At 41.1% G+C, this 27,868-nt stretch overlaps 1 protein-coding gene across 3 annotated transcripts; it reads left to right on the forward strand.

Moving 5' to 3' along the window:
• Positions 1–27,501, forward strand: tcf3b (transcription factor 3b). Of its 3 annotated transcripts, none has more exons than XM_030082552.1 (22): positions 1–571; positions 3,512–3,608; positions 5,387–5,459; positions 11,639–11,712; positions 12,414–12,486; positions 13,000–13,040; positions 13,264–13,396; positions 13,873–13,919; positions 19,071–19,170; positions 19,264–19,361; positions 19,652–19,775; positions 19,947–20,005; positions 20,584–20,659; positions 21,138–21,199; positions 21,409–21,606; positions 21,995–22,106; positions 22,363–22,510; positions 22,728–22,781; positions 24,464–24,702; positions 24,814–24,965; positions 25,626–25,634; positions 25,672–27,501. In XM_030082552.1, exons 2-20 carry the CDS (start codon positions 3,534–3,536, stop codon positions 24,957–24,959), a joined length of 1,932 nt encoding a protein of 643 aa, XP_029938412.1. In that variant the 5' UTR covers positions 1–571; positions 3,512–3,533; the 3' UTR covers positions 24,960–24,965; positions 25,626–25,634; positions 25,672–27,501. The 3 variants fall into 3 exon arrangements, with proteins under 3 accessions (XP_029938412.1, XP_029938411.1, XP_029938413.1); XM_030082551.1 differs by having other exon boundaries at positions 2–571; positions 19,261–19,361; XM_030082553.1 differs by having other exon boundaries at positions 3–571; positions 19,261–19,361; positions 19,682–19,775.
• Positions 27,502–27,868: the final 367 nt, after the last annotated feature.

Raw genomic sequence — 27,868 nt, forward strand, 5'->3', positions numbered from 1 at the left:
TGTAATCGCAGGTAACTTTCTTACGATAGCCTTCCGCTGCACGACCTAGTGCTCGCAGAGCAACTGCATTTTGAGGATTTCAGACACGGTACGCAAAACGGGGCGTCGGATCCCGGCGATTTAGCCGCTCTTACCGTCGTCCGACGTTACGGCCGCGTTTTTTCCCTGCTGGAAACCCCCCAGTCCCTCAAAGGCGTTTGAAATCGGACACCGCTGGCGTTGAGGCCCTCACTTTTTTGTGCGGAGGGATACGTTGTTGCGTCTGACAATGTGGACGGAGGTGGTGAAGATGTCTACGAGAAGAATGAAATCATCTCAGTTGTAACAACAAAAAAGGAAGACGTGAGATTAGTTGTTGTTACACATTTGTTTGCACACGGACTTGTTACGTTGTATCAAACACGTGGGCGCTGTGTGAAAAGCAGCTTCCCGGGACAAAAGGAAGACAGCTCCTGTGCTCCAATGCGTTTCATGCACTGAGGTCGAAATTCTCTTGAAGTTTTATGTTTTTCCCCTTGCGAGTCTCCGCTTTTCTTTTTCCTGTTGGATATCAGACACTCGGAGAGGAGAGGTAAAAACACACCATTACTCTCTGCGTTTCGGGGCAACTCGCATTTACTCGACGGGCTTTCATTGACGCCTATTTTGACGCCTGTGATTGTCGAAAAGTTTTCGGGAATGTGTGGTTAAAGCGGGGGGATGTAAGTTTTTGTCTGGTTTGAGGTGGCGAGCCAAGTGTGTGGTGGTCTCCGCATCGACCACGGACAGGAGGAAAATACCCCTTTGTTCTGCACATTTATTAAAAAAGCGGGGTTTTAACGGGAGATGTTAGCGCTGCCTGCCTCTCTAGCCTGGTTTTGTTTTTCACCGTGTGTTTTAGCCGCTAGCTACTCCGCCTGCGAGTGGAAACATTAAAATCTTTACGTTGTGTAACGTTAGCAAGCATTTTAGCTAAACTTTATGCTATGGATCTGCGTGTGTATATGTGTGGGGGTGTTCTCCGTAGGAGCCCCCCCAAACAAACTTTCCATAAAAATCCCCTTTGGTGGCCCTTTAAAACATTCCTTTATGGAAGTGTCTAGCTACTAGCTAGACTTTATTTTATTGCACATTTGGCAGGAAATTCCTCATGCTCCCACCCCCACCGTCTCCTGCAGTGAACTCCCCGATAATGCACGACTTACACCCTAATAATAAGTAACAGAAAGAGATCGGGGGTCGTTGCATGAAGTTTTGGAGCCCTGCTCTTTTATTCTCCAGGGCCAGGCCCGATGCACTTGTTTTACACAGGGGGTGGTGGTAGTGGTGGTGGAGAAACACAAAGTGCAGAGTGTGTGGATTTTTGTTGATGGAGTTCAAAATAAGTAGTGAATGGAGGAGTTGTCGCTGATAGTTAGGATATCAAGATATGTGGCCTAGTGGAGCAGATCAGATCATGCAAGTCCTGTGGTGCACATACATGTTGACTGGCATTTTTGTAACTAGTTTCAACAAAAGTGCTGTACTTTTTAGGGAAATAAAAGGGATGCCAGCTCAGTGGTTTGTAGCAGATGTAGTAAGAGTACTGTTTGAATCAACAGTTGAAAATGTATTTCACGCTCAGTATGGCAGCCTTCACTGAATAGCACTGAGAATAACACGTTTTTGTGTATTGACTATTTTCTCAATGCTTGTCTTGGCTGTGGACAGTCTTTACACGCAGGGCCGTCCTTTTAAAAAGTAGTTTTCAAACTCCCCAAACCTTCTGATATCTTGTTATAACACACTTCCTAGAGCAGTAAATTAAAACTTATTGGAACTGCTTATTGTGCTCCAAAGCATAAGTTTGAAATATGATTGTTCTGACAAATTTATATTAAACTTTAACTTGTAGGGCATGTTTAGGTCAGTGCTTTTGTGTTGTTATCAAAAGTGCAGTCTCTTTTTTGGAGGATGTCTTGCCTTCTCTGCCTTGTGAGGGGTGACAAAGACCCCTAATCTGCTTGCCTCAAATATTGATCCAGCAGTAGCTGAAGATGCCATTTTGTTACATTAAGCTCCTCCATGTGCTCTACCCCATTAAACTCAGTAGTTCAATGACATGTGGGAATGTTGTTCTCTATCAGAGTTGTTTTATAAAGTTATAGATAACAATGGTCGCCACACATCTGTAGGTTGTTTACATCTGGGACAGTCTCATGTGAATTCTCACTTCTTTTCCCACTCTCCCAAGGTTAAATCAGTTCCACTTCCTAGAGTTTACTAAACACGGATGGCAATGTTTGCTTCCTTTGAGGCGACTGGTGTCATTTTCTCATAGTTTGAAGCGGTTCTGTTACTTTTAGTTTTTCTTTTAAGGTTATTTCTGTTTTTGTTTTTTCAATCCAGTGTTATTTCTTGTCGGAATTCCAAATGTTCAGAGTTGCTTTTGTTTACATCTTGCAACCTGCATGTTCCCCTAAACATTCACATGGTTAGTGTTATATGATTTAGCTTGAATGATTTCTGCAAGTAGTGAATTACAAAATGGGCTGTAAAAGCACACCACCTGTTGGTGTCCAAGTGCTTCCATTCTTCCACTTGCTCCCCTCACCACTAGTTCCCCTGTGAGGCTTGCAGAACCACCGCTCAGCATCAGAGAGCGGCCTCGGGCTTGTGTTGGAATGCAAAACGCAGAGTAAATCCAGTGTTCATGCTCACTGTGTCATTTGACAAGGTTCTTTCTGAGTTGACATATGGTAATTTGGTAATGACGTGTTTGCATACAGTCATTAGCTCTGCCTTTCACCCCTATTTCCTTGGGCTAACAATAGTCCTAATTATGTCTGTAATTGTAAATGTATTACACTCTCTTTTATGTAGCAATGATCGACATATGGTTGTGTTACTTGCCAGGGTTGCAAAAAAATGAAAGACTTTTTTTAAAGTCATTACTTGGTTGTGATTTGACTAAAAGCAGAGCATTCTTCATTTCATGAGAGTCTCTTCAGCTGCCTGGATAGAAACGTATAGTCTAAAGTGAAACGTCGTTTTGTACTAACTTGACTAGAGTTTATGTAGTGTGTATATAATAGTATTCAATTTGCTTCATTTCCTCCCTCTCAGCTTAATATTTCAGAGTGCCAGTCATTTGAGCTGTTTGCTTTTTGCTGTTTTGTTTGGACATATATTTTTAACTCCCCCAATCCACATTTGTTTATGTCCTGCATATAAATTTGTATATTTAGTAGAATCTTTGAATAAAAATGATCTGATGAATTTGTGTCAGAATAAAAAATTCCTTCTGGTGCTGGGCATCCAACTCTGCACACATGCATTTGTTTGTATTGTAGGAGAAACTGTGTAGTTGCATTTAACATCCCACGGGTTCAGGTAGGGGCCTAGCAAAGGGAGCGTAGTTTATTTCATTCATTGTCATCATCATCATCATCTTTCCTGTTTTTTTCCCTCTTTTTTTTAAGCTTAATATGTTAGCTTCTCTTTGTGCTTGCTAGTGCCATTAAAATTCTGTATCTGCAAATTTCTCTCGTAGGGATTATTAGAGACTGAAGGGTATGAGCGAACAGCAGCAAAGAATGGCTGCAGTGGGAACTGACAAGGAACTCAGCGACCTCCTGGATTTCAGTGCGGTAAGAGAGCGGGAGAGCAGTCTGGGTGGTACTTGTAGGTGGGTGAAATTGGGAGGCAGAACGGGTGCTGCGGGTGTTGGGAATGGGCACAGGAAAGCTGGAGATAGACGTGGGGTATGGGGTGGGGGCAAAAACTTGGGTGGGAAGTTTGTGTCCCGTAAAGTTAGATAGTTTTACCCAAGTGAGATCAAGATGTTTTTATTGCATGCAATGGTATAGCTGATGACTTCAATGTTTGGCTAAAAAGAACTGTTGGACCACTGGATGATGACTTTTTTTTTAATCAAGTTTTTGTTAAAAGTTATCCCATGTTGTAAATAAAATAGCAATGCAGGAAACAGAAAAGTAAATAAAAATAGATTCTTAAAGGAAAAGGTTTCCAGTGTAAATATAGTCAGTCAACTGCAGAAAATGGCAAGAAAAAATACCCTGTTTGTCTTTTTTTAGTCTCCAGTGGAAAGTGTTCTTAGATATGTTCTGAGCAGAATAGATGGTGTCTGCATTTGTTTTTGTCATATTTTACGTTTTCACTGAGACGCGCTTGGAGCTATCCTCTAGACATTATCTACAAAGACGGTAGAGATATTTGGTGCATCCTTTATTTACTTGTGTTCACGTTGTTGTAAAGCTTTTCTCTGCTTTATGCTGACATTAACATCTCATAGCCCCAGCAGAGAAGTGTGACTTTGCCCCCTCTTCTACAAAACAAACCAATTCTGAATATAGATTGCATGAGAGGCAAAAAAGGGCTTATCCACAATTTCATCTTCAATAAATGTTTGCCAGAAAACTTAATGTTAAGTGGGACTTAGTCTGTCAAATTAATTAAATTTGTATAATCTGTTTGTGATGTTGTACAACACTGGAGGAAAACAGGAGTAGTTTTTAAAATACCTTTTTGTACGAGAACATTGTTGGTAGATTGCCTCGATACACGTAGCTGCTTTGTCAACGCTGTCAGTTTCCCTGCCACAGCGCGTGTAAAGGAAACCTTAGCCCATGAAAGAAAAATACCCCCTGTTGCAAAAAGTGGGAGATTTGTGGGAGGTTCTCATTAGATGGTTGGGCTTGTGTTCGAATAGCTCAGACTGATCAGCTGCCAATTTGTATCAGCAGATGTTCTGATTAAATATGTCATTGATAATCGGGTGAGAATCTGTTGAACACTGTACAAACACAGTGCCTCCTCCTTGTTTATTTGCTGGCTGGTCATAGGAAGCACTGGTGATTGGATATGGGATAAAGCAAAACTAAATCAACTTTTGCAATTTGAGCAGTGAAACGTAACGCTGACATCTAAATCAGTCAATTCACTGTTTAACCTGTCAAAAAAGATCATTTTTGTGACAGTGTCAGGTTGCGTCATTTTGTCCTAATTACAGAGATATTTCATTTGTACATAAGTCTAAAGCCACATAGCAGATATTTCGACCACATGCACACACCACAACCCTGTGGTGAAGCCCAAAGTGGTTTGGTGACATAAATGTTTTGCAAGTTGAAATGTTAAATATGTCTGGTCTGAAATGTTGCTGACTAAATTAGAATTTGATCTAGATAACAATGAAATATTTTAGAATGCCCCCCAAATGTTTCTAACTTCATTTTATTTTCACTGTAATGCTAGAAGAACTAACATTAGTTGGTTGGAAATTGTTGAAACTGAAATTCCTGTAAGGAAAAACGCATGAACTGAACGACATGTGAAAATAAGATGTGTGAAGTGTGCCCCCATTTGCCTTGTTATTTATGGTGTCTTACCGCTTTTTGTCTTTTAGATGTTCGCACCTCCAGTAGCCAACGGGAAAAACAGGACAATGACACTTGCCAGCACTCAGTTCAGTGGATCAGGTAAGACTTCAGACCTGTAAGACATGAATTGTTCTTTCCGTCTCAGTGAAGTGCGCACTATTTTTCAGAAAGTATTGCGTCAATGTGCATGTTTACAATGTGCGATTGAAGTTACTTTGAGTTGTTTACCGTCATGCCAGATGTTAAAAGAACTGCAAAAAACATGTTTATTTAGAGATTACCACATTGGATACATTAAAGGGCAAGTGGCCACCGTGATAAAACACATTTTCCTAGTCAACCTTTTGTGGTGTCTGATGCCATGTAGATGGTTTCACTTTTATTTGTCCAGGTTTTAAGATCTGAGTGCTACCTACATAAAGGTGCAAAAGAAACTAATTCTTTTGTGTTTCACAGAATTATATATTTGAAAATACTCTACAGGTTTTTGTTTTAGGCAACAGTGCTGTGACAGTCTTGGAAATCAACAGATGGACTTGAGTACTTTTTAGTCAGACAGCAGAAAATCAAGCAAATTGAGTAAAGAAGTGATAAAGTGTGCCACATCTTCCTATTTGCCGTCCATGGTTTTAGTGTTTAACTGTTTAACAGTGTAACATTGTGGCGCTTAAGCCTTTCGATCACCTGAAGGTTTTGGGCAAGCTTTTCTCTCTTCGTGAAGGTTATTAGTAAGTCGTGCTACTTTCGTTCCTCTGTCACCCTGCCAACCTGCCGTGTGAAATCGAGTCACACTCCCCAGAGTTCCCCAGAGTGAGAACTTGGCCACTGAGGAACAAAGGCAAAGAAGGGGGCTTATGGACTTGAAACGACTCCCCCACCCTGAAGTGTAAAACACTCCTCCCCCAACACGGCACAGGGCTCTTACCCCTACTGATCTGCAGGAAATGGCTCGAGTCTGAGACAATGTCCCTCACCCCTAGCTCACAGCCTCTTAAACTGGCCCAGCATGCAGTGAGTGGCCAGAGTGAGAGAGGGAGTGCTTGTTGAATAGAGGGATCAGCCTGTGGAAAGCAGGATTCTGTTTGTTTCTATTACAGCAGGCAATTACTAAGCAGTGAGGAGTTAATTCCTCCCCCCTCCTCGTGTCCTAAAGTGTGGCCCTTGGCCATTGACACCCATTTTAATGTGATACTTAAAGCTGCCACCTTTAACTTTAGGAAATATGCAGGTACCATCTTGTGGCTCCACAAAACCGAAATGCTTATGAGCACAGCGACGACAAAGAGTTCTGTGTTGATCTGTCCCTTTTTAAAACATGCACACTGCATTTAATGAAAAAGATTATGCTTAAAAAAAGCTGGGTTTTTTTTGTTTGTTTAAATGTGTATGAAAGAGATCTGCAAGCTTTGCACAGCTCCTCGCATATTGTGCACTTCTGTCAAAGAGGACGTGCAGGACTTCTTTTTTTTAATGCAGCTTCAGAAATTGCTTGCTTACTATGATCCATGGCCACAGACCAAGAAACCGATTTATTATAGAAATAATGACCATTAAAGAACAATGCCCATCTGTGACGTCACTTAAGCGACTTGTATATTGAGGGACCCAGCAGCGCGGGAACGGCAGCAAGCAGCCCAGTGGCCCACCAGACCACCTCTATTCATCAACACAAAAGTGCTCAGAGGGGTGCTAATTGCATTAGGCGTCCTTCTCCCTTCTGTGTGTGTGTGTGTGTGTGTGTGTCTGTGTGTGTGTCTGTGTGTGTGTCTGTGTGTGTGTGTGTGTGTGTGTGTGTGTGTGTGTGTGTGTGTGTGTGTGCGTGTGCGTGTGCTAGAGTTGAGGGGAGAGGATTGGCAATAAGTGTGGGATGTTTGAGGAGTAGGGCAGGCAGAGTGTGACGGTGTGTGGTGGGAGCTGGCCAAGCCCACAAGGCTTGAGGCAGGCGTCCCCTCCGTCACCCCTGCAGCTGCTGGCAATGTCTCCATCCCCCGTCAAACACACAAATACATGAGACACGACAGGCTCATTTCCCTTAGATCACAACAAACAGCGCTGTAAATTTACACTCGCGGTCTCTCTCGATGGCCGGCTCACTCTGCGTCTTTAACTTTTACAGCCGCAGTTCGCTACCTGCGCGCGGCTGCACTGTGGTCACACTTGGTTTGCACAATGGTTAATCATAGTTGGAAAATGTAGGAAATCTCCAAGGCACGAGGCTTCTTTCTTGAACTAAATTAGAAGTTTTCAGAGCTTGCAGCCGTGAGAAGGCTTTGTGGCTCAGAAAATAAATATTTTTCTGGGCTCTGGTTGTGAGTCAGTATTTGTCTTGCCATGTGAGTGCGTTCGCACTAACGATGCCAAAATCTGGAGCAATCCAGGGAACCTGTTGCTTTCATGCCAATTCCATGACTTTTAATTTTTTTATGTTTGTGCAAATTAGTGGATGAACCAGTGAATTTTATTTGTAGATAATGTTTACTTGCAGGACCAGCTAGATTAGCAATCTCATAATGAGATTGAACTCAACGATTCAATTGTCGCCTGTGGTTATACTCAAATTACCTCTCTGGATTATCTAAAAATATTGTAAGTATCATTACATATTTACAGTCAAATGAGCCACTGTGAACAGTACAATAGTACCGTGATGTTGCCTTCATATTAACCTGAAGTTCCCCATGAGGACAGAACAACTTTAACCATTTAGAAGTTAGCTTTTTTAACTGCTTTATCTTAGAATGCAAGTAAAGGCCTATATTTATTGCATTTTTCTTTAATAATTACACAATGCATTATGAATTATTTAAAATTGCTTGTTTATTTTGCCTCCACCTGAACAAAATAAGCACACAACTGCAAGCTGCCAAGCTGCTACCTGAGGTGTGTTTGCAGTGCTATGCAAGTATCGCATTGACTGGCATGACAGTGAGTTGAAGCTGCAGTTGATACTTGCAATATGAGACTCTGGGATTTTGTTTTTGTTGTAGGTGTTGGACAACAAGGCAGTGTGAGACACTAAACAGTGAAATTAGGACGAGAATAAGTCAATGTTGAGTTTATGTTTTTGTGTCTTATTTTTAATTTAGTCTACTGAGGTGTTTAGTGTGTCATTACGAGGTCACTTGCAAAATCCAGTTTACAATTGTCAGCGTAAATTTAATTTGTCTGGGCAAAAGTTGTTGATATAGAAATGCCTCAGTGACCCACTTTAAATGTCTTGTGATGTACTTTTGAAGAATAAACTTTTATTTGCCGATACAAAAAAGAGCACACCCACCCTTCAAATATTATGGTTGTGCTTTTACGCTGCCTGAGCAGAGCCCAAAGCGCTTTACGCTAGGGGTGTAGCGATACACTCAGTTCACGGGACGAAACACGATACTGGGTTCATGATCACACGACGAGATTATATTGTGATGAAATATATATTATATTGTGATTTCACTTTATTTTAAAGAAGACTAAATGACGAAATATGACCAGACGAACAGATTTTATTGAACAGTCACAAAACAATACAGGTGCATTTTGAAATTTTTAGAATTTGCATCCATGCATGGCCTAAGCGTGAGCATGAGCCTGAACTTCTTTCCACAAATAAAATTTATTTATTTATTTTTTTTGAAGTGCAATTAATATATACAACACCTTAACCAAAGACCTACTCTGTACAGAGTGCACAGCACTCATGTTAGTCGCGGTGTGCAGTACTAGTTTCTCACTGTTCTTACTTTTTATCTGTGTATTGGCTGTCGCTCGGTTGCCATTCACTTTTTTTTTTCTACTGGGTACACAAACGCTGCCACACAAATCATTTAAAAGTGGTGGGGCATCTTCAGTGCGGATATTTTCAGACGCAGACGTCATTCTGGTTGCGCTCGATGGGCAACGGTGTCTTCTGCTGCTTTCCATCTTGTCCGTTTCTGGCACAGTAGCAAAAGCACATAACTACCTCTTATAGGTCGCAAATACAAGTTTGGATAGCTCACAGTCTGTGCCCGCGAAACGGCTTTTCACTTAAACGAAAAATATCGCCACAATTTACTTACTTTACTCTGTTCATCACATTGACCAGTTCACACACCAGTGGAGGCGTCTGCCATCAAGGCACTCGGTCCATCCACTAGGAACAGTTAGGGGGTGCAGTGTCTTGCTCAAGGGCTCCCTGACATAAGGACAGGGCGAGATGGAGAATCAAACCAACAACCGATTATGAGACGAACATTCTACCAAGCCACAGTTGCCCCCATTAGCGTATTAGTGTTCTAGTTTTATTTCCTGGTTTAGGTAAAATGTGTTTTTTTTTTCCCCTCGCAGCTTTAACCTCTTTTTTTTTTTTTTATAAATGTTTTTTTTTTGCTATTTTATAAGCAACATTCTTCACATTTCTCTAGGAGTCATTTCATGTGATATTAGTCATAACAAAAGATTAACAACAATAGGAAGGTGTCTCTTCTGGCGTTGAGCGCTCCAAGGCGACAGTGTCACCTCAGCAGCCCTCCACCTTGTTTTAATTGCCTTCGAGTTAATTACTCCAGTAAGTGTGAAACAATGTTGTCAGACTTCTCCTGCACAGCAATGCTTTTGCTCTATCCTCCGCACCCCCGTCGGCCAAATGGAGGCTTCTTGGGCGGTTGAGTGTTGTATTGGAAATAGCTGTGAAGATGAAGTTGCTCTCTTTACTCTGCTGGCTGACTTCACAGGTCTGCTCAGTTCAGTGTATTGAGGAGAGTGTGTGGGGATTTTTTTTTTTTTTTTTTTGCTGCATTTGTCAGTATTTAGTAGCGGGGAAAAAAACAAGTGTTTTTACCAGCAATTTTGGATCAGGCTAGGTGATATGCTTTGATGTGGAATAAAGAAGGTGTTGGAATTAAAAGATGTTGCAGCTCAAAGCAGACAGGCTCACTGCCGATGTCTCCTCTAAACTGGATTTTTAGCTTGATAATTTTACTATTCTTTCTCTTGCCACCAGAGTTTGGCTAAAATGTCTTCATACATAGTCTGTCATCTTTATTTAGCAGTGAACTCCTCACCAGTGTCCTGTGCCGTGGGACACGGCTGATGGCGGTGCAGGGCTTTATTAGAGCTGCTGCCTTTCAGCGGGGCAGATCTGACAGTGAGCGAGGCTGATCTTCTGAGGTCCCCTCTCCTCACTGCTCGCCTGATTCTCCATGCCACTGGCATCGGCTCCATAGATCACGGCTGTCGCAGCGTGTGTAGGTGCTTGCACCGCTCTGTTACTCTCATCACTCATTCTCACTCGTCAGCCAGGCTGCTGATCTCACCCAGACCCCTCTCTCTCCCTCTCTCTCTCTCTCTCTCCCTCTCTCTCTCTCTCTCTCTGTCTCTCTCTCTCTCCCTCTCTCCCTATCCCTCCTTCTCTCTCTCTTACCTACACACCCCCCATGTCTCTCTCGTCCCCTTGCTTTCTCCTTCCACCCTCGCTCTCTTACTTTCTCACACACATTTTTTTAATTAGGCAAAAATCAAAGACAGAATATGAATATTCATAAGGAAACCACATTAATATGCACAATTATGCAAATCAGCATGCAATTAAGCCTTGTGTCTCCAGAGAGCCTGGATAGCATTAGTGCATAAGACAGGGAGAAGGGGATGATGGGGGTATTTTGGAGTTTTCTGCTCCACCAGTCTTTTGGCTGTTTTCTTTGTGCTACATATTCGTCGTCTTTTTTTTTTTGTTTTTTTTCCCCAACCTAAAACCCAGTGGTTCAATTTTTGGCTTCACACATTATTGTTGTGTTTGCATGTGTTGGATTGTCTGTGTAAATTTAAATCTGGTTTTGGTGACATTTTAACCTCTTGGAGCACATTAGGATGTGAACAGTTAATTTTCCGCTATTTGGTGACCATAATGAGCACTAATGACAACACGGAGCAACATTTCTTGCACGTTTTAAACAGAAATGGTTCACCGTTGCGGTAAATCGTGATGAAACAAAAGCAATCTCTCATCAATATTGTTGCTCGTTCCTGCTTTGTGGAGTCCAATTCTGACCAGTTAAGGGGTTATTCTCTTCCTTCATTCACTGCATCATGATTTCTTTGAAAAGACCCCTTCATCAGGGCTTTTCTTCATACTAGCAGTATCACAATAAAATAAATATTTTCTCATTTGAGGATTGCTATTGTGTTTATTTAATTTTTTTTTTTTTTAACATTTCAATTGTTTGTCAAAATTAACATGCTTGTTTTTTTTTTTACTGGAACTCTTACTGAGACCATTTCTCTCTCTTGGTTTTCTTTTGTTTTTGCAGCAATTGATGAGCGCAGTGGCTCTGGGTCTTGGGGTTCTGCAGAACAGAACAGTCCCTCTTTTAGCCAAGGACGGGTAAGGTCTAAACACACACACTCGAACCCTTTAGTTGCATTTGGTTTTACGTTTGCAGATCTAAGCAGTATCACCAGATGCCATGATATCGCCAAACACTCACACGTATTCAGTTAATCACTCTGCTATAGATGAAAACACAAACACACACACACACACACACACACACACACACCCTCTCCCCAATCACCACAGCAGCTTAGTACTTTTTCCTTGCATGTGCCACATTTGATTAGAAGTGGTGGTTTTGCTTTCTACCTAATAACCTTGGCCCAGAATCCTGCATTGGCACACTCTCTGGTAGCCCAGAACCTCTGTTGAAGCCCAACGGTAATTGCAGCTTCACATCCGCCATAACTGTCTTGGCACAACTCTGTATATACAAGGAACAGGGGGTGAAATAGAGGCAGCAAGCTTTGATTACCACAAGTTGATAATTAAGAAAATCGGTTTGTATCCCCCGAGCTGATGCTGATTTGTTTGGCATGGATCCTGTTAGTTAGACAGAGAAGTGGAGGGAGGGTAACCACTAAGCCATACAGTAGTGCTAACAAGGCGGGGTGTGCCTTAAAGAGTGGCTCTCATTTAGGTATGCAGGACTTTATTTTTACTACAATAACATATGTGTGTTTGCTGTTTTCTTTATTTCTCAGCTTTCTAAGGTTAGTCATGTTGGTTTGCATTTGACATTTTTCACGCAGAACTATGGTGAAGGATCTCACTACAATGAGCATGAAGGCTTGTCTTCTCCATTCATCAGTTCAGGGATTGCTGGTATGTTTTATTTGCATCTCTTTCACTGTTCTTTTATTACTTTAACTATTTTTTGCACTTTTACACAGATGTTATCATGTAAGTTAACATGTCTGTGCCGGAGGAACATGGCTTATCTCATTGCAGTTTGAAAACATTTATGTTTAGAATGGCTGATTGCACTATTTTGGATACTTTGTTTTGACCACAGAATTGTTTTCTGGATGTAGAATGTGTGTGTGTGTGCCTGTGTGTGTGTGTGCCTGTGTGTGTGTGTGCCTGTGTGTGTGTGCTTGTGTTCATCCGTTGAGTGTTGAGGATGTTAGGGCACTGAAGCATAAACCTTCCCTTGGGTTTTGTCTGGCGGGCGGCTTTATGCAGCTGAGCGTACTGAAAAAGGGGCGGGCATCTCTGGACTTTATGTACTTGTGAAAACGTACTTTTCATTTATAATAGCACACATCATTGCATCTTAAATCTGTTCCCATACACACGGCGAGCAGCATTCACTTAACAATTCCTTTTGACTTACAGGTAAAAGTGAGAGACCGCCATATCCTCCATTTGCAGGCCAGGTATGTGGCTTGTTTTTTTGCATTTCTCTGCAGAGTTATGCATGTGAGAGACATGAAGACAAGTGTAAAGGAAGCTCCGGTCTCTCACTTCTCTTTTCACGTTAAACATTTTGAATTAATAGTGGTTTTGGTTTCTTAGAAGAGAAACAGTTTGGGCTTTGTTTTCACACACCCAATGTATGTATTATTATTATTAAAAGCTTTTTACTTTGTCCTCTTCCAGCCCGGTTTTCTTCCTAGTGACATAGCGATGCCCAGCCCAGATGCCATGTCACCCTCTGGTCTGAAGTCTGGCTCTCAGTTTTATCCGTCATATCCCAACAACCCGAGGAGAAGGCCGCCTGAAGGAGGCATAGGTAAAAGACTTATGACCAGGGACTAGTTTGTCTTTCTGATATGGTTTTTTTTTTTTTTTTTTTTTTTTTTTTTACAATTAGTTTCCTCTACCAGTTCTGCAATCACTAAATGTTATTAATCTAAATATCAACCCATTTGTCAAAGCTATAGTATGCCAGAAATAGTTACTGAAAATTCCAGGAGTTAAAAGGTGTTTTGAATGAGTCCACAATCTAAAAAAATGATATTCATGCCAAGTTGTCTACACCATTTCTTTTAATAACACTGTGTACAGAAAAGGGCACAATTTGACTCAAGCAAAGAAGCCTCTTTTTTAGCTATATATTTTGTGTACCACAGTTGAATTTAGGACAGTCATTAGATGAAACTGCACCTGAGCCGACATAACATTTGCAAACGTGTCTTGCACAGACGTTATTGATGTTTTTGTCTCTCTTTCACATGTTTTCTCTGTGTCTCTGTTGCCTGTATGTAGACACCCAGCCAAAGAAGATTCGGAAACCCCCTGGCCTGCCATCCTCGGTGAGAGCTTATTTCTGCTCATTTTCACAGCTCACAGCCAGTTCTCTCCCTCTGTCTCTCTCTGTATCTGTCTCTCGCTTCATATTTGTCTCACTCTTTTGTCTCTTGATTTTGTTATTTACCTCACACAGTCTCTCTCTCATCCTGTCTCTTGCAATCTGTTGCTGTGTTTCTGTCTCTCTTTTTTGTCGTTCTCTTTATCTGTCTTTATTTTGTCTCCCGCTTTGTCCTTTCTGAATTTCTCTCTCTCTCTCACTGCCTGCCCTCCTCTGCTTGAGCAGTTTTGTGACAGACAGGGCTAAACACCCTCTGCTCAGTCAGACCGGCTGACGGTGAGGCAGCTCGGGTCACAGTAAACATCATCACTATGGTTGTCTCTACAGTCAAGTGGTTTCAAGAGGTGTTCGGGTTTGATTGTCATGAAGACAAGTAGTTTTGTGGGATTTTGAGGTACTTGGTTGAGTTAATGTTCCTTCTTTCGTGACCTGACATGAATTGCATGTTGTGGGACAACACAGGCTGAAGGTGCACAGTTCAAACATCCTAGTTTAGTTTATTTTATTTTCGTCCATTCATTGTAGAAATAAAATAAATCACTTCATCAATACAGAACAATTCCAATACATGAACAGTCCAGCTACAAAGCCTTTTGCTGTTAAGGTCAATGCAAATAGAATATCAGACATATTTTTTTGTTGAAGTTTGACTGTTGTGATTAACAATAGTGGAGTTTTAGTGCCTCAGTTTACTTTTTTTAATGTGTTTCCTTATGATTAAAGCTGAATTTGACTTTTTTTTTTTTGGAGTGTGGGTTGGATTTCAACTCGTTCAGAAGATTCGCTATTGCTAAGTATGATAGATCTTCACTGCAGCAGTTTTGAATATCTCATAATGGTTTAGATTTATTGTGTCAAGTGTCACATTTTGTCAGAGGGCCCAGTGATCCAAGCAGCTGATGCAGCCAAAGTATGAGGATGATGACACCCTAACATAGCTGAAAATACTACTCACTGTTACTTGTGTAGCCCGTCTACCATGTAAAAAAGATCCCCAAGTGTTTTTTAAATTAGTGAAGTAACTCAGATTTACTTGTTGTATTATCATTTCTTGGTATAAAAAGCTAAAATTCCAGGGAAAACATTTATCAGTTACTATTTTTCTTAAATAGTGTGAGTGCAAACCTTTTAACTTGTACACACTTTGCAAGTAGTTAACCACAAAACACAGAAAATGTATTAAAGTGAACACTGAATTTCCTACTTTATTTAAAAAAAATTATATAACAAAAAAATATTCCCCTTTGCATAACGTTGAACACTTTACCCTAAGCTGGAAGATTTAAAATTAAAATACTTCACTGCAGGCCTGTTGAGTAAAAAAGAAGGAACATAAAACTTGCTCTTCAAAAGAGCAGCAAAAGTCCAGCAGCTAGTTTGAGAGTTGTGTGGCACAAACTAGTACTCATCCAAGCTGGTGGTAGTTTGGTAGTTGAAGCTGTAGTGTAGAGCCGATGCAGGTGGAGTGATGAGTTCCCTCAGGTGTCCAGCGTCATCAGAGGAAGTCTGAGCCTCCTGGGTGGCTTGAAATTCTCTCTGGTGCAGTGTCATTTCTTTCAGATGACCACAGTCCCTTAAAGAACCGTTCAGACGCAGACACAAAGGCCAGCTGAGTTGGCTGGCTGCACGGTCAGTTCAATCAGTGAGCAGCTGAGTCTCAAAAGTTCTGTGCTCGAGTTGAGAAACTGTGCCTGCTCGCAGATTATCTGTCCCACAATCCGCAGACACGGGGAAATTCATTCACTATTACTCCACTCTTTCTCAGACTACTTGGACAACTAACGCCAACCTGCTCTGTCCTCTGCTCCTCTGTGTCTCTCCAGTCTCACACACACCAGACAGGTACAGCAATCAGCGCTTCAGTCTCAACTGAATCAGTCAGCCTGGACCTGCCTAACATCTCTGGAGAAACACAACTCCAACATAGCATTCCTTTTACAAAATAAATTAAATTAAATACATTTTAACATTTTAACCATTGTCCTGTATTTTTAAACACACTGGAAACAAAGTGAAAATACATATGCAAATTGTTTTTTAATCCATTTTTTTACCTGTTTATTTACATATTTGAATATTTCTTAATATTTCACACTGGGCTACACTTGTTTCAGGTAACAGTTTATATGACCTGAGCTTCAGTTTGTCACATCATATCCATATGTTAGTCTTGTAAAAAAAAAAAAAAAACTGTCCTGTAAACAGTTTCAGCTCATGTATGTGGCTCCTTTCAATCAGTCAGATAGCATTTCGAGTACAGTGCCAGTCCCTGATTTCATATTTTGAATTCCTTGAGGTTCTTTATGGAGAACTGATTCAGTGCTTTCTGAGGGGACCACAGGGACCCGAGCTGGGCTGTGCTGCTGTTAATACCCAGTCTTCATGCTTCAGCTGCCATTGGATCATCAATGTGAAATATTGTCATTGCACAAACATTTCTGTAACCCTGTCCTTACACTACTGTCGCTCTCAGATGACAGCAGTGACTGACCTAATAGATAAACCGGGTGTGTGGGACCTCTGCACCTCACCGCTTGTGGCATCCACGTTTCACCACCTCACCAAAAACAGATAAGAGAAGCAGGATTGAAACTAGTTATTGTCTGTGTCCCGTCTTTGACCCATTATTTAATCATTTTAGTGCTTTAAAAAAAAATCTTGATAGGAAAAAATTGTAATGAATTCTCTTATGACTGATTTTTTTTTTTTTTTTTTTTTTTTTGGTACATGGATGAATTTAATTCAAGGGATTTATACAGCTGACTGGGTCTAAGTCAGAAGCAAGGATGCGTAATCTGGCAGGAAATTAAGTGAGGCGATAGCAGTGCAGGGTCTCTTACGCTGAGATATAACTACCGCTAGCAGGATGCATCGATCGGATGTGACTTAATAGTCAGTATTGGGACAGATCGGAGTTTATCCTTGTGAATTCTACTCTTGAGCCTGATTTTGATTCCTTGTTTGACAAAGACAGGGAAGTCATCATTTAGTCACACTGCTGCTGTCCTCCACCTGTGGGTGCTGTCGTGTTGAAGTGGCTGCTGAAGCCTCCACGTGCAGACACACTTTGCAGTGGTGACTACATCCCAGAGATAAAGTGTGAACACAGTCTGGCCTAGGCCCCCTCTTTTTCACTGTCTGAACCTCAGTCATTGCCCGCAGTGTGAACGATGGCTGCGTGGTTTTAGTGCAAATGATGAGATGTCTGTGTGTGAACCCCCCTCCCCCACCTCACCCAGCCTTCCGCCTATGCTTCACCACATGATGGCCTGGGTGGGCCTCCCCCTGTGAGTGACCCAGTTGTGAGGCGCAGTGCTTGCGAGGCCTCTTAGCCCCGTGTCTGAGCCCAGATTAATGACTGCCGATGATGATCCTGTGGTCTTTCCTCCCTCCCACACGCCTCCCTTCCCACTTCTCTTCACCACTTCATCAACATTGCTCTTTATTTTTGCTTTATCAACTTTTGTCACTGCATACACTTCATGCTGCTGTAAATCAGCTAATGAACTCATAATGGCTGTACTGTAAACGTAATTTATGCATTTTTGTGTAAATCAAAATGATCACACAAGGTCCTCACTTTAACCCCCGTGAACCCTCGCCTCCTCTCATCTGCAAAAAAAAAAAACATGCAGGAGGTTGTGTTACTCTGCCTAGTTGTCCACTAGATTAACTGAAAACCTGGTTGAATGCGTCACTTTGAGGTTAGTTTAATAGTAATCTAAATCTACTCCCCACCCCTTGCCACAGCCCATGTTTTTCTAGTGTAGAGACCTTTACATGGTCATAACCTGAATTACATTAAACCCCTATTAGTTGAGGATTTTACCCTAGAAATCCCTTTCTTCCTGAGAATACAATTATCCAGCAGCACTAGTCATTGTGTAGTCCTGTGTTCCCATCTAGAGCAGCAGGATTCACTCAACATTGTTCCCCGTGAAAGAACAACTCAAAGCCTATTGTTAAATGAAGCCATCTCCATCATGTTTTCCCCTGAATTAACCGTGATCATTTTAAATCCCCTGTTTCCTTCACACTCCCCTGGCCATATCAAGCTTTGTTTAAGTCATTTAGATTACCTTCTCCTGTCCCCCTCAACACCCCTTATCTCTCTACCCATTTCATAAATCATCAGGGCCTTCATTTTTTTTCCCCTCGATTCTCCCCCTTGCCCCTTTACCACCCCCTACCCACTGCAATCTCTCTCTCTCTCCCTCTCTTTTTCTCTCTCTTTCCCTCTTGCTGACTGGATCCCAGCCCCCATCTCTCTCCCTCTCTTCGCTCCCTCTCCTCAGCCCAGCTGCCTGTGGAGTTGGATGTGGTCCAGGAACAGGCAGATGGCTCTGTAATTAGAAGTGCATCTCTCCATTCCCTTTCCACTTCTCCCTGTTAAATCAAATTACAGAAAAAATCCCTTCTCTGGATTAGCATTCTTTGCAGCATAGCCTCCATTCTCTTTCTCTCTTCCTCTATCTGCCTTGCACTACAGAAGAGGAAAGGAAAAGGAGTACTGAGTGGCAGCTGATGGTGTCTGGAAACCAGGGGCTTCTTATGTCTGTCTTCAGCTTGTGTATTCATAGGCCCAGCAATCAGTTTTGTTGATAAAGGTGTCAGTATAAAATGTCCAGCTTCATCAGAGCTGCTCATTTTCATGTGTTTTCTCCTATGTTGATGCCACATAGAATGCGATACTGCTAGTTTGAGGACATTGCTGTTGGATTGTGCACGAATGGGTGTGTTGGCTCACTGAATGCATGGTATGTGTGCGAGCTGATACTGAGAGTGTAATAGGGAGGGGCTGCAGGCCAGGCAGTACGATGTCACTGGGGTCCTAGAAGCTAGAGGAAGTGCTCACTGTGCACTGGGATTCAAGCCGTCGCTGTGCCCAGCATGCCATGGCCACTGTGCTCTCCTCTACAGGCTGGGAGCCGGCCTTCCTTCGCCGCCAGCAGACTCCCTCTTGCCATCTTGTGGCCACTTAAAGTTACTGTTTTGAAATGGTTTTCTGTGGCGAGAATGACATTTAGCAGTTTCACACTGCTTCGTTGCTCATGATTTCTGGGGGTCACATAATATTATTTGTCTGTTTATGTAGGTATATGCATCCACATCTGGAGAGGAGTATGCTCGGGACAACGCAGGATACCCTGGTGCGAAGCCTGGAGCAGTGTACCCTGGCTCCTTCTACATGCAAGGTAACCTTTCAACAAAATGTCACTTGAATCAATTTGATCTGCAAACCAAAGCTCTTCTCATATTTTGAAATATGCTTTCACTCTCCTCAGAAGACCCCTGGTCATCTTCTGGCTATTCTGCAATGCTGGGTAATTCCCCTCACATCGGACAGCCAGGCTCCTTCTCTGCAATTAATCCCCAGGACAGGATGGTGCGTAGAAACGGCATTAAATCTCTCTTGAAAGTAGGCACCCTGCCAATGCTTTATCAGTTTCAGTACAATATTTTAGATTACTTGAATTTGTGGAAAACTTCAGGTTACCCTATTCAAATTATATTTGATTGAGAAGGAAAAAAAGTAGTAGCTTGATGCATCATTTTTAATGTGTAGAGGATGAATAATTGAGCTTTAGACTGTCCTCACAACCGCATTGTTCAGGTCGGGTAATTTTCTGTGAGCGAACTTTGTGCCTTATGAAGCTGCTTGTATCCTTTCTCCAGAAGCGTCACCCCCTGCCTCTGTCCCCACAGAACTATCCACTGCACGGCAGTGAAGTCAACGGCTTTCACACGGCCCCCACCACCTACAACCACACGCCCGCCATCAACGGAGAAGGCATAATGGGTAAAAAAAAAAAAAAAAAAAGCTGTTTTAATTAGCTTATCTCCAACGTATCTCAGTAGCATCTGTCTCTTATTTGACTACTGTGGTCATTTCATCCTTTTTTTTTTCTTCCTAAACTCAAGAAGAAATTAACAGGTCATCTGACTCACATTATTTATTTTGTCTCCGCAGCCAACCGAGGCACCACAGCTGGCAGTTCGGGAGATGAAATTGGGAAGGCTCTTGCCTCAGTGAGTTCTCCTGTTTGTTGTTTGTTTTGTTTAAATTAGTGCTGGGCAATGAAACACTTGCAGTAATTTTCCCAAGAGTTTTTTTTTTCTTTTCCCTTTGACAAAGTGAAGATGTACTGCGAAGGCAGAAGAAATAAATACAAATTCAACTAAGAAGTGAGAAACTGACAAAAATCTGCTTTCAATATTTTTTTATATATATATTATCCAAAACTTACTGAATGGTATGGTTCAAAAACATAATGGTGACTTGGCAAATACAAAACATGGACAGCTTTTTTTTTCTTTTTCTTTTTTTTTTTTTTTTTTTTTGAGCCATTTTTCAATTCTGTTGTAGATTTCCTAGAAATAGGTAAACATTTCAGCGTGTGACCAGTTGGTTCAGTTCATTTGTACAAGTCATTAAAAAATGATTTGAAAATTCCAGCAGCTGTTTGGACAAATTAAAATTAGGGGCTTTATGAAGATAACGATTATGTCCAGATTGTGAACCATTGTTGTGTTTTCATACGATTTTTTTGTACGGAGTATAATGCTTTGATCTTCCTCTTTCTTTCTTTTTTTTTTTCTTCTTCCAGATTTACCCATCGGACCACAACAGTAATAACTTCTCCTCAGCTCCGTCTACTCCTGGATCCCCTCAGACTATAGCAGGTAGAGTGTGATATTTGTGTTATTGAATTATTTTTAGTCCATGAAATGCCAAAGATTATAACTTGTATATTAAGGACAGTACAAGTTGTCAATTTCAGTCATCCCTTATTTTGTGTGTGGGAGTGTGTTGAAATTAAACCCAAGCACTTATTTCTATCATTATATTATGTTGTTGTGATTTCTCAACTCTGAAATTTTTCCTGGTTTTAGTCTGCAGTGCTAAAACAAATTTTGGTAATCTGTCTGTGCTGGTTTCAGTTTTCTTGTGAACTGACAATTTTTTGAGGAAACTGTTTCACCTTGTTGGGTTTGTTTGAAACCATGTCTTTGCTACATAAAGGTGATGAGTAAAGGGAATGCTCCTAATAGGATGCCTTTGATATTCTTGAGCACAACATTGTTTGCTGTGCCTACAGCGCCATCTTGAGGAAAGGTAAGAAATAACACTAAACACAGTTTCTTACGCTCCTCTCTGCAGGGGCTCAATCTCAGTGGCAAAGACCAACCACACCCAGCTATGAAGGGCAGCCACATGCACTGGCAAGTCAAGATATTTTCTCCTCAAACTGTGATCATTTGAATTTAGAAACTGCTCGTAGTACTGCTGTCTTCTTATTTTTCTGTCACTATGTTTCATCTGTTGGAAGAAAAAAAACCATGCTGTTAAAATTGTAAATGTCTTTTCCAGAATATTCCTCATGCTTGGTCTTCTGTCACACTTATATCTGTTTTGCTCTACCTTCTTGTAGCAGAGTAAAATGGAGGACCGTTTGGAAGAGGCTATCCATGTGCTACGCAACCATGCTGTGGGCCAGGGTCCGGGCTTGGAGGGCGGCCACCCTGACATGCAGAGCTTGCTGTCCTCAGTACAGAACGGGGGCCTTGGAGGCCTCTCTCCAGCTTTTCCCAATGCTAGCCTTGCCCTTAGCAACAGACATCCTGCGATGGTAAGTCGCCTTACCATTACGATTATCATCTTGTTTCATTTTGTATGCTTGATCAATTCTTGGGTTTTTGATCATCATAAACATGCATGCACATATGGGAAGGAAACAAATAAACTTATCTACCAAAAATGAAATGCATGGTTAGAGAAGTCCACAAACAGCACAAAATGTTCAACCACGAACCACTGGTGCCATCTGCTGACCAAAAAATAAACTGCATTAAAGGAGGAAAACGAGTCAAACTGACCACATTACAACATTGTCTAATAAGTCGTATAACATCAACAATACCTTAGTACAAAAAGTATAACCTTTTGTTGGATGGCGGAGGTTGGATTTGTGCTGTTGTGCTTGTTCCTGTGCGATTTATTTGATTGTCTGTCATTAGCAGGGAGGGAAACACGAGGAGCCCACAGGCCTTCCTCCCAGCAGCACTCTCCTGCACGGCCATCACGCATCCGGCCCCACACCAGCAGTTGGCCAACCAGAGGGCTTCACCAGTAAGCTTCAATATATATTTATTTTCATAGGTTGTGTCATGAGTTAATTTGATGTCTCAGGGGTGTAAAAATGGAAATAATCAGTGCTTAAGTAAAATATTGGTTTCTAACAATTTTACTTTACCTGCATACAAGTGTAGGTCAATGATTTATTAAATTTCGGTGTGAGGATGTATATTGATGTATATATATATTTTTTTAATTAAAACAAAATGTCTTCGAATGGAGTATTCACAGATGTGTCGTTTGTCCCAAGGTCTTCCCGGTGGTTTGGCTCGGTCCACACACTCCTCCAGCAGCTCAGACATCAAAAGAGAAGACAAAGAGGATGATGAAAATTCCTCTATTGCAGACAAGTCTGAGGAAGAAAAGAAGGACCCCAAAGCAGCGCGCAGTCGAACAAGGTAAGGCTTCTATTCGTTTGTATCTGTGTATGTTTTGTTCCTCACTGCTGGAATGAATTTGATGCTGGGAATCTCCACCTGTCAGCTTTTAGTCACTCTGAAAAAATATCACTGTACATGTTCATGTCTTCTGTCCTGTTTCCCACTGAGTGCGCAGGCTATGTTAGGTGTTTAACAATGTCAACCCCCCCCCTTCCCCTTCATGTCACGTTTTCAGAAAGGAGGCGTTGACCCTCCAGATGCTCTCTGGCCTTTCAGACCAGAAAGATGAGTAAGTTTCTCCAATAGAGAATCGGCTTCTAGTCCTTTGTGAGCTCTTTCCCGACACCAGTCCTAACTCACATCAGTAGAGCTGCTGTTGACTCATAAGACCACTGACTGACAAAGTCATTGCAACGTCACAACACTGATAATTTGATATATTTTCGTCAGTTTCCCTGTTTGTGTGCATTTACTGCAGTTCAGCTTAGAAATCTGAACTTGAACTCCACGAAAAAATGGGAAGATGATTTCTGTACATCTTTATAATAGTAGATGGCACGGGGCAAAGCTTAGGAATATAAAGCCAAAGATGAAGCAGAAGATTAATAATCCCTTCTTAATGGGCAAAGCTAAATGTTACACTTCATGGTAAAGCGTGCACACACTGAGGGCTGAGCGATATTGAATATATTCACAATGTGTCATTTCATATTGTTCGATCTCGATTTTAATCTTTTTTTTTTTTAATGTATGTAATGCCAATTTCAAAACATCTGTTCTGAAAACTATAAAAATTAAGCAAATGAAACAAGGTTGGGATAGAAAAATATAAAGACCATTTTGAACTCCTCTTAACCTTCAACTCGGCTCAACTTTATTTCTATATAGCACTTTAAAACAACCACAGCTGACACAAACTGCTGTACAAAGTCAGAAAATGTATAGGTGCAAGTGCAGAAGTAAAATACAATAAAAAGAAAGAAAACAAAAAAGAGACATTTAAATAAACATTAAAAAAAACCAAGGGCAGATTTTCAGACTGAGTTAAAAGCCAGCGCATAAAAATGTGTTTTAAGATCTTTCTTAAAAATGGACAGCGAGGGGGCCTGCCTGATGCACAGTGGCAGCTCATTCCACAGCTTGGGGGCCACAACAGAAAATGCTCTTTCTTTTCACTCAATGCAAAGAATGTAGAACATAAAAAGTAACACAGTGAAGTAGTTTCAGGTCCTGAGCGGTGTTGGAGGAATACATACATGATATGGACTGGTGCCGGTCAGTTGATCACTTGGTACCAAGTTGCAAAGAGAAAATAAAAACTTTTATTTAGAAAGTGTACATTTAAATATCTGTTAGTCTGCATTGAGTTTTCTTTTAAAAAATGTTTCTCCTCCATCAGTGCTTCTTAACACCGACAGAATCCCCCCCCATATGTACCTAAGCCCTTTTTTTACACCCTGTCCCTCTGCTCCATGGAAAAGTTATGCTGCTTGAAGCCAGTTCATGGTGGAGAAAGGGTTTGTTACCGCAGCTTTACCCTACAGCCTACGCTCTTTTGATGAGGCCCGTCTCCTGCACCTTTCCGCCATGTTGATCGAGTAAATGGGTGCACAGCCGATCACCGTGATTGACCAGAAATTTATAGGGTTCCCGAAGCACGGTCACATGGCCGCCCAGTCCCAGCACACACACAACAGAACATTCCACCCAAAGTGAAATTATGTGAGATAAATTTAATTTAATAATTTTTATCAAATCTGTAGAGTTGAGTTGCAGCTTCTTGGACAGTTTTTCACATTTTCATTCACTGTTAATAATACCCTCACACATCTCATCAACTGAGGGTGAGCTGGGTATGAAGTGTAGGTTCGATGTTGATGGCGCAAAATTGCAGCTAATAGATGGCGTTAACTCCCTTGTTGATGGTTTGGTGGGAGATGTCTTTCTTATCATTTTCTCTCTGTTTCTAAGTAGTCAGGATAATGAAGACGATGAGGACGTTCCCCCTGAGGTGAAGATGGAGCGGGAGAGGGAGCGACGAGTTGCTAACAACGCCCGTGAGCGCCTCAGAGTACGGGACATCAACGAGGCATTTAAGGAGCTCGGGAGGATGTGCCAGCTGCACCTCAGCCATGACAAACCTCAGACCAAACTTCTCATCCTTCACCAAGCGGTCAATGTCATCCTTAATTTAGAACAACAAGTCAGAGGTCAGTCTCTATGGGAAAGAAAACGTGTTCTTGTTCTCTTTTGCTTATTGCCAAAGTGCTTTTTCTGAAAAGGTCAACTCATTATTATTTATTTTTTTAATTTTTTGTCAGAGCGCAACCTCAACCCCAAAGCAGCGTGTTTAAAACGCCGCGAGGAGGAGAAAGTGTCTGGGGTGGTGGGTGACGCACCCATGCAGCTCTCAGGAGGCCATCCTAGCATGGGAGGAGATGGCCACAATCCAGTTGGCCACATGTAACACCAGGTCGGTGTCATGACTGATGTTGTGAAATGTTTGTTCACTCTTAAGACAAAGCGTTTCATTTCCAAGGCTCTGCCAACATGATAAAGTCCGGGACGTAATAACAGGGGTTACAGTTCGAGTTATCAATATAAGATACAGCACATAAATGCATGATAAGCACATTGAAGTTATCGAAACTGAATACATAATTTAAATTGAGACTGCTTTTAACTATGATTAAGTGAGATCAGGGAATAGTTTTGGGTGTGATCACAGACATTTTCATTTATAAGAGTCCATCACAAGTTAAATGAAGAGAATCTGCTTAAACAGAGTGAATGGTATTTATCTGCTGTTGATGGGTAAATTATTACAGTCAGATAACATGAAGGCTTGTTTGCCTCTCCTGAAGTGTGTGAGTTTGTGATATCATTCAGGATTGTGTAATATTAGGAATTTAAATGAGTGCATTTAAAAAAAAACAAGAGTAAAGCCACTGTGTCTTTGTGTGTCAAGGTGGTGATTTAAGTCTATTGTATATTTTACAATGAGTGAGAGATGGATAATATTTTGTTTTTCTTAATGCTGAAAGCTGCAACTCGGTGCTGGTGGTTAGGTGTGTGATTTTTAAAATCTGTTCTTCTTTCTCCCCACCCCACCCCTCGCCCCCCTTTCTTTCAGACCCGGAGGTGTTGGTTGTTTTCTTTTTGTTGGTTTTTTTTTTTTTTCTTTTTTGCCTGGCTGTCAGAGGATGTGGCCTTAACCGATTTCTTCCACCCATTATTCTCAGTGTGTGTGTAAATGTGGACATGTCTGTGTATTGTCCGTTCAAGTTTCAAGATGCACATTCACACAATCGTACACACATGCATACTGCCAAAACTGACACAGCCTGTTTGTCGCACTCCCAACCATGACTACAAGCTCAAATGTGAAGAACTTTTTTTTTTAAGTTTTGCTTTGTTTTATACATGTAAGATTTTTTTTATTTCTTTTTGGTTTCCACATGATAAAATGCCAGAGTACTTTTTGCCCTGCCACAAATTGGGACTTCACACACTGCCGAGAAGTGCTCTGGTTAAAAAAAAAAACAAACAAAAAAACAAAAAACAAAAAAAAAGGAAGAAAAAAATGGAGACCTAAACAAACACAGATTAAATCAAGGATTTGTGCCTAATTGTTACATGTTTTCTATTTGACATTTAAGCAAATTGCTTTACATGTGAGGAACATTTATTGTGAGGGATGGCTTATGTGGATAAGCAATTATTGTTAATGTCGTCATTCCCAGCGTGATGGTACAGTCTTACATATGTTATGTAACCAAGCCCATAGTTGAAGATGAATTGTCAGAATGCAGCGACTTTTCCTTGTCCTTGAGGGCAGCGGAGGGGAAACATGCTGAAAGGCATAAGTCAAACGACTCGAGAGTTCAAACACAGCTTACCTGCAAGACGGGAACTCTGACCCAGAGAAGTCTGACTGGAGCCCAGTCTCATCCCTCAAAGCCCCTCAAAGCATCTGGAGACTTGGAATCAAAGACTTCTTCCTTGAAGATAATGAATTATCCAAGTAGTAGAATTTGTCAACTACAAAACTGTTCTTCCTGTTCGTTGACCATGAATTCTAGTGTTACTCCAGTAGACCCTTTTTATAGATCCAGGTTCTTTCACTGCTTTTTGTACTGAAGCGTACACTGACATGACAAAGCACAGTTGTACAATTTTAAGCAGGAAATCGAGTGTTGACCTATATTGCGTTCTGGTCCCTGAAAGTCCTGTACAGAAAAGCCATTCGAATCTCTTGCTAAGTGATCAGCACCACCGAGTGCGGTAACTTCCGAAACAAAATAAAAGGTTTACTGACAGTGCCAGCAGACTTTCCCTGAATTGGTGATCTGAAAAAGAAAAAAAAAATTACCTGGGTTCCTTTTTAAAGGAGGGATCTCATCAGTCCCTTGGTAGTCGAAGCGTGTGAGCTTTGTACCTGAGGGTTTCTTTTCCTAAACGAGCATTCCCACTGAATTACAGCCCTTCACCTTCCTCCTGAGTAAGTGTGTTCTCACATTTCTTACCAAGAGAAGTGTGATGTGTAAATTCACAGCATACATTATTCTGTTTCATTTTTCAAAATTAAATATATATAAAAATCTATATTTTTTGTTAGTCTATACATTGTAGATTTTTTACATAAATGGCAATATTAGTCTGAAGTTTAGAGTGTATTGTAGACAAGCTGTATGAGGGGATATTTGACATTTAAATGAAATTGTTGGAAAATGAATTCAAAATTAAACTGGGATGACAGAGGAGAGGGGTCAACAGATGGCGAATGACATGTTGAAATTGTTTGGTGTATTCTTTTATTCCAGTTTGTGGTTGTTGTTGGTTTTTTTTTTTTTTTTTTTTTTTTTTTTTGGTAAGGCGTATCATCAGCTACCCACTTCAGGTCTTTCTACACCGTTTGAGCTAATGTGGACAGAGTTTGTGCCACCAGCACTCTGATGTCTTTAGACTTCAGCAGTGAGGCACTGGCAAAAAAAAAAAAAAAAAAAAAATGTTGGAAGGGATTTTTGTGTCTCTATCAGTAATTATGCAACTGGTTTTTGAATGTAGCTACCATACAAATGTGGATCGCCTTCATTTTCAAAGTTGTGTTCCTGTTTTTTTTTTGTTTGTTTTGTTTGTTTTTTGTGAGTACAGTGTAAACGTTATCATTTCACTTTTTTTTTTTTTTTTTTACGTCTGTTATCAACCAAGTGGCTCTCGGTGTGCAGCTCACTCTTTCCTGCACATTTATCGTAGCGCAGACGTTTGGGTGTAAGGTAATGGATAATGTGGAGAACAAAACAGTGTTATTGTGATGTTATTCCCATGTCATGTCATGTTGTGAATGGTTTCTTTTTACCAACATGTAATCACAAA

This window comes from Salarias fasciatus, chromosome 23, assembly GCF_902148845.1.
Source record: "Salarias fasciatus chromosome 23, fSalaFa1.1, whole genome shotgun sequence".
In the NCBI taxonomy this organism is placed as follows: Eukaryota; Metazoa; Chordata; class Actinopteri; order Blenniiformes; family Blenniidae; genus Salarias; species Salarias fasciatus.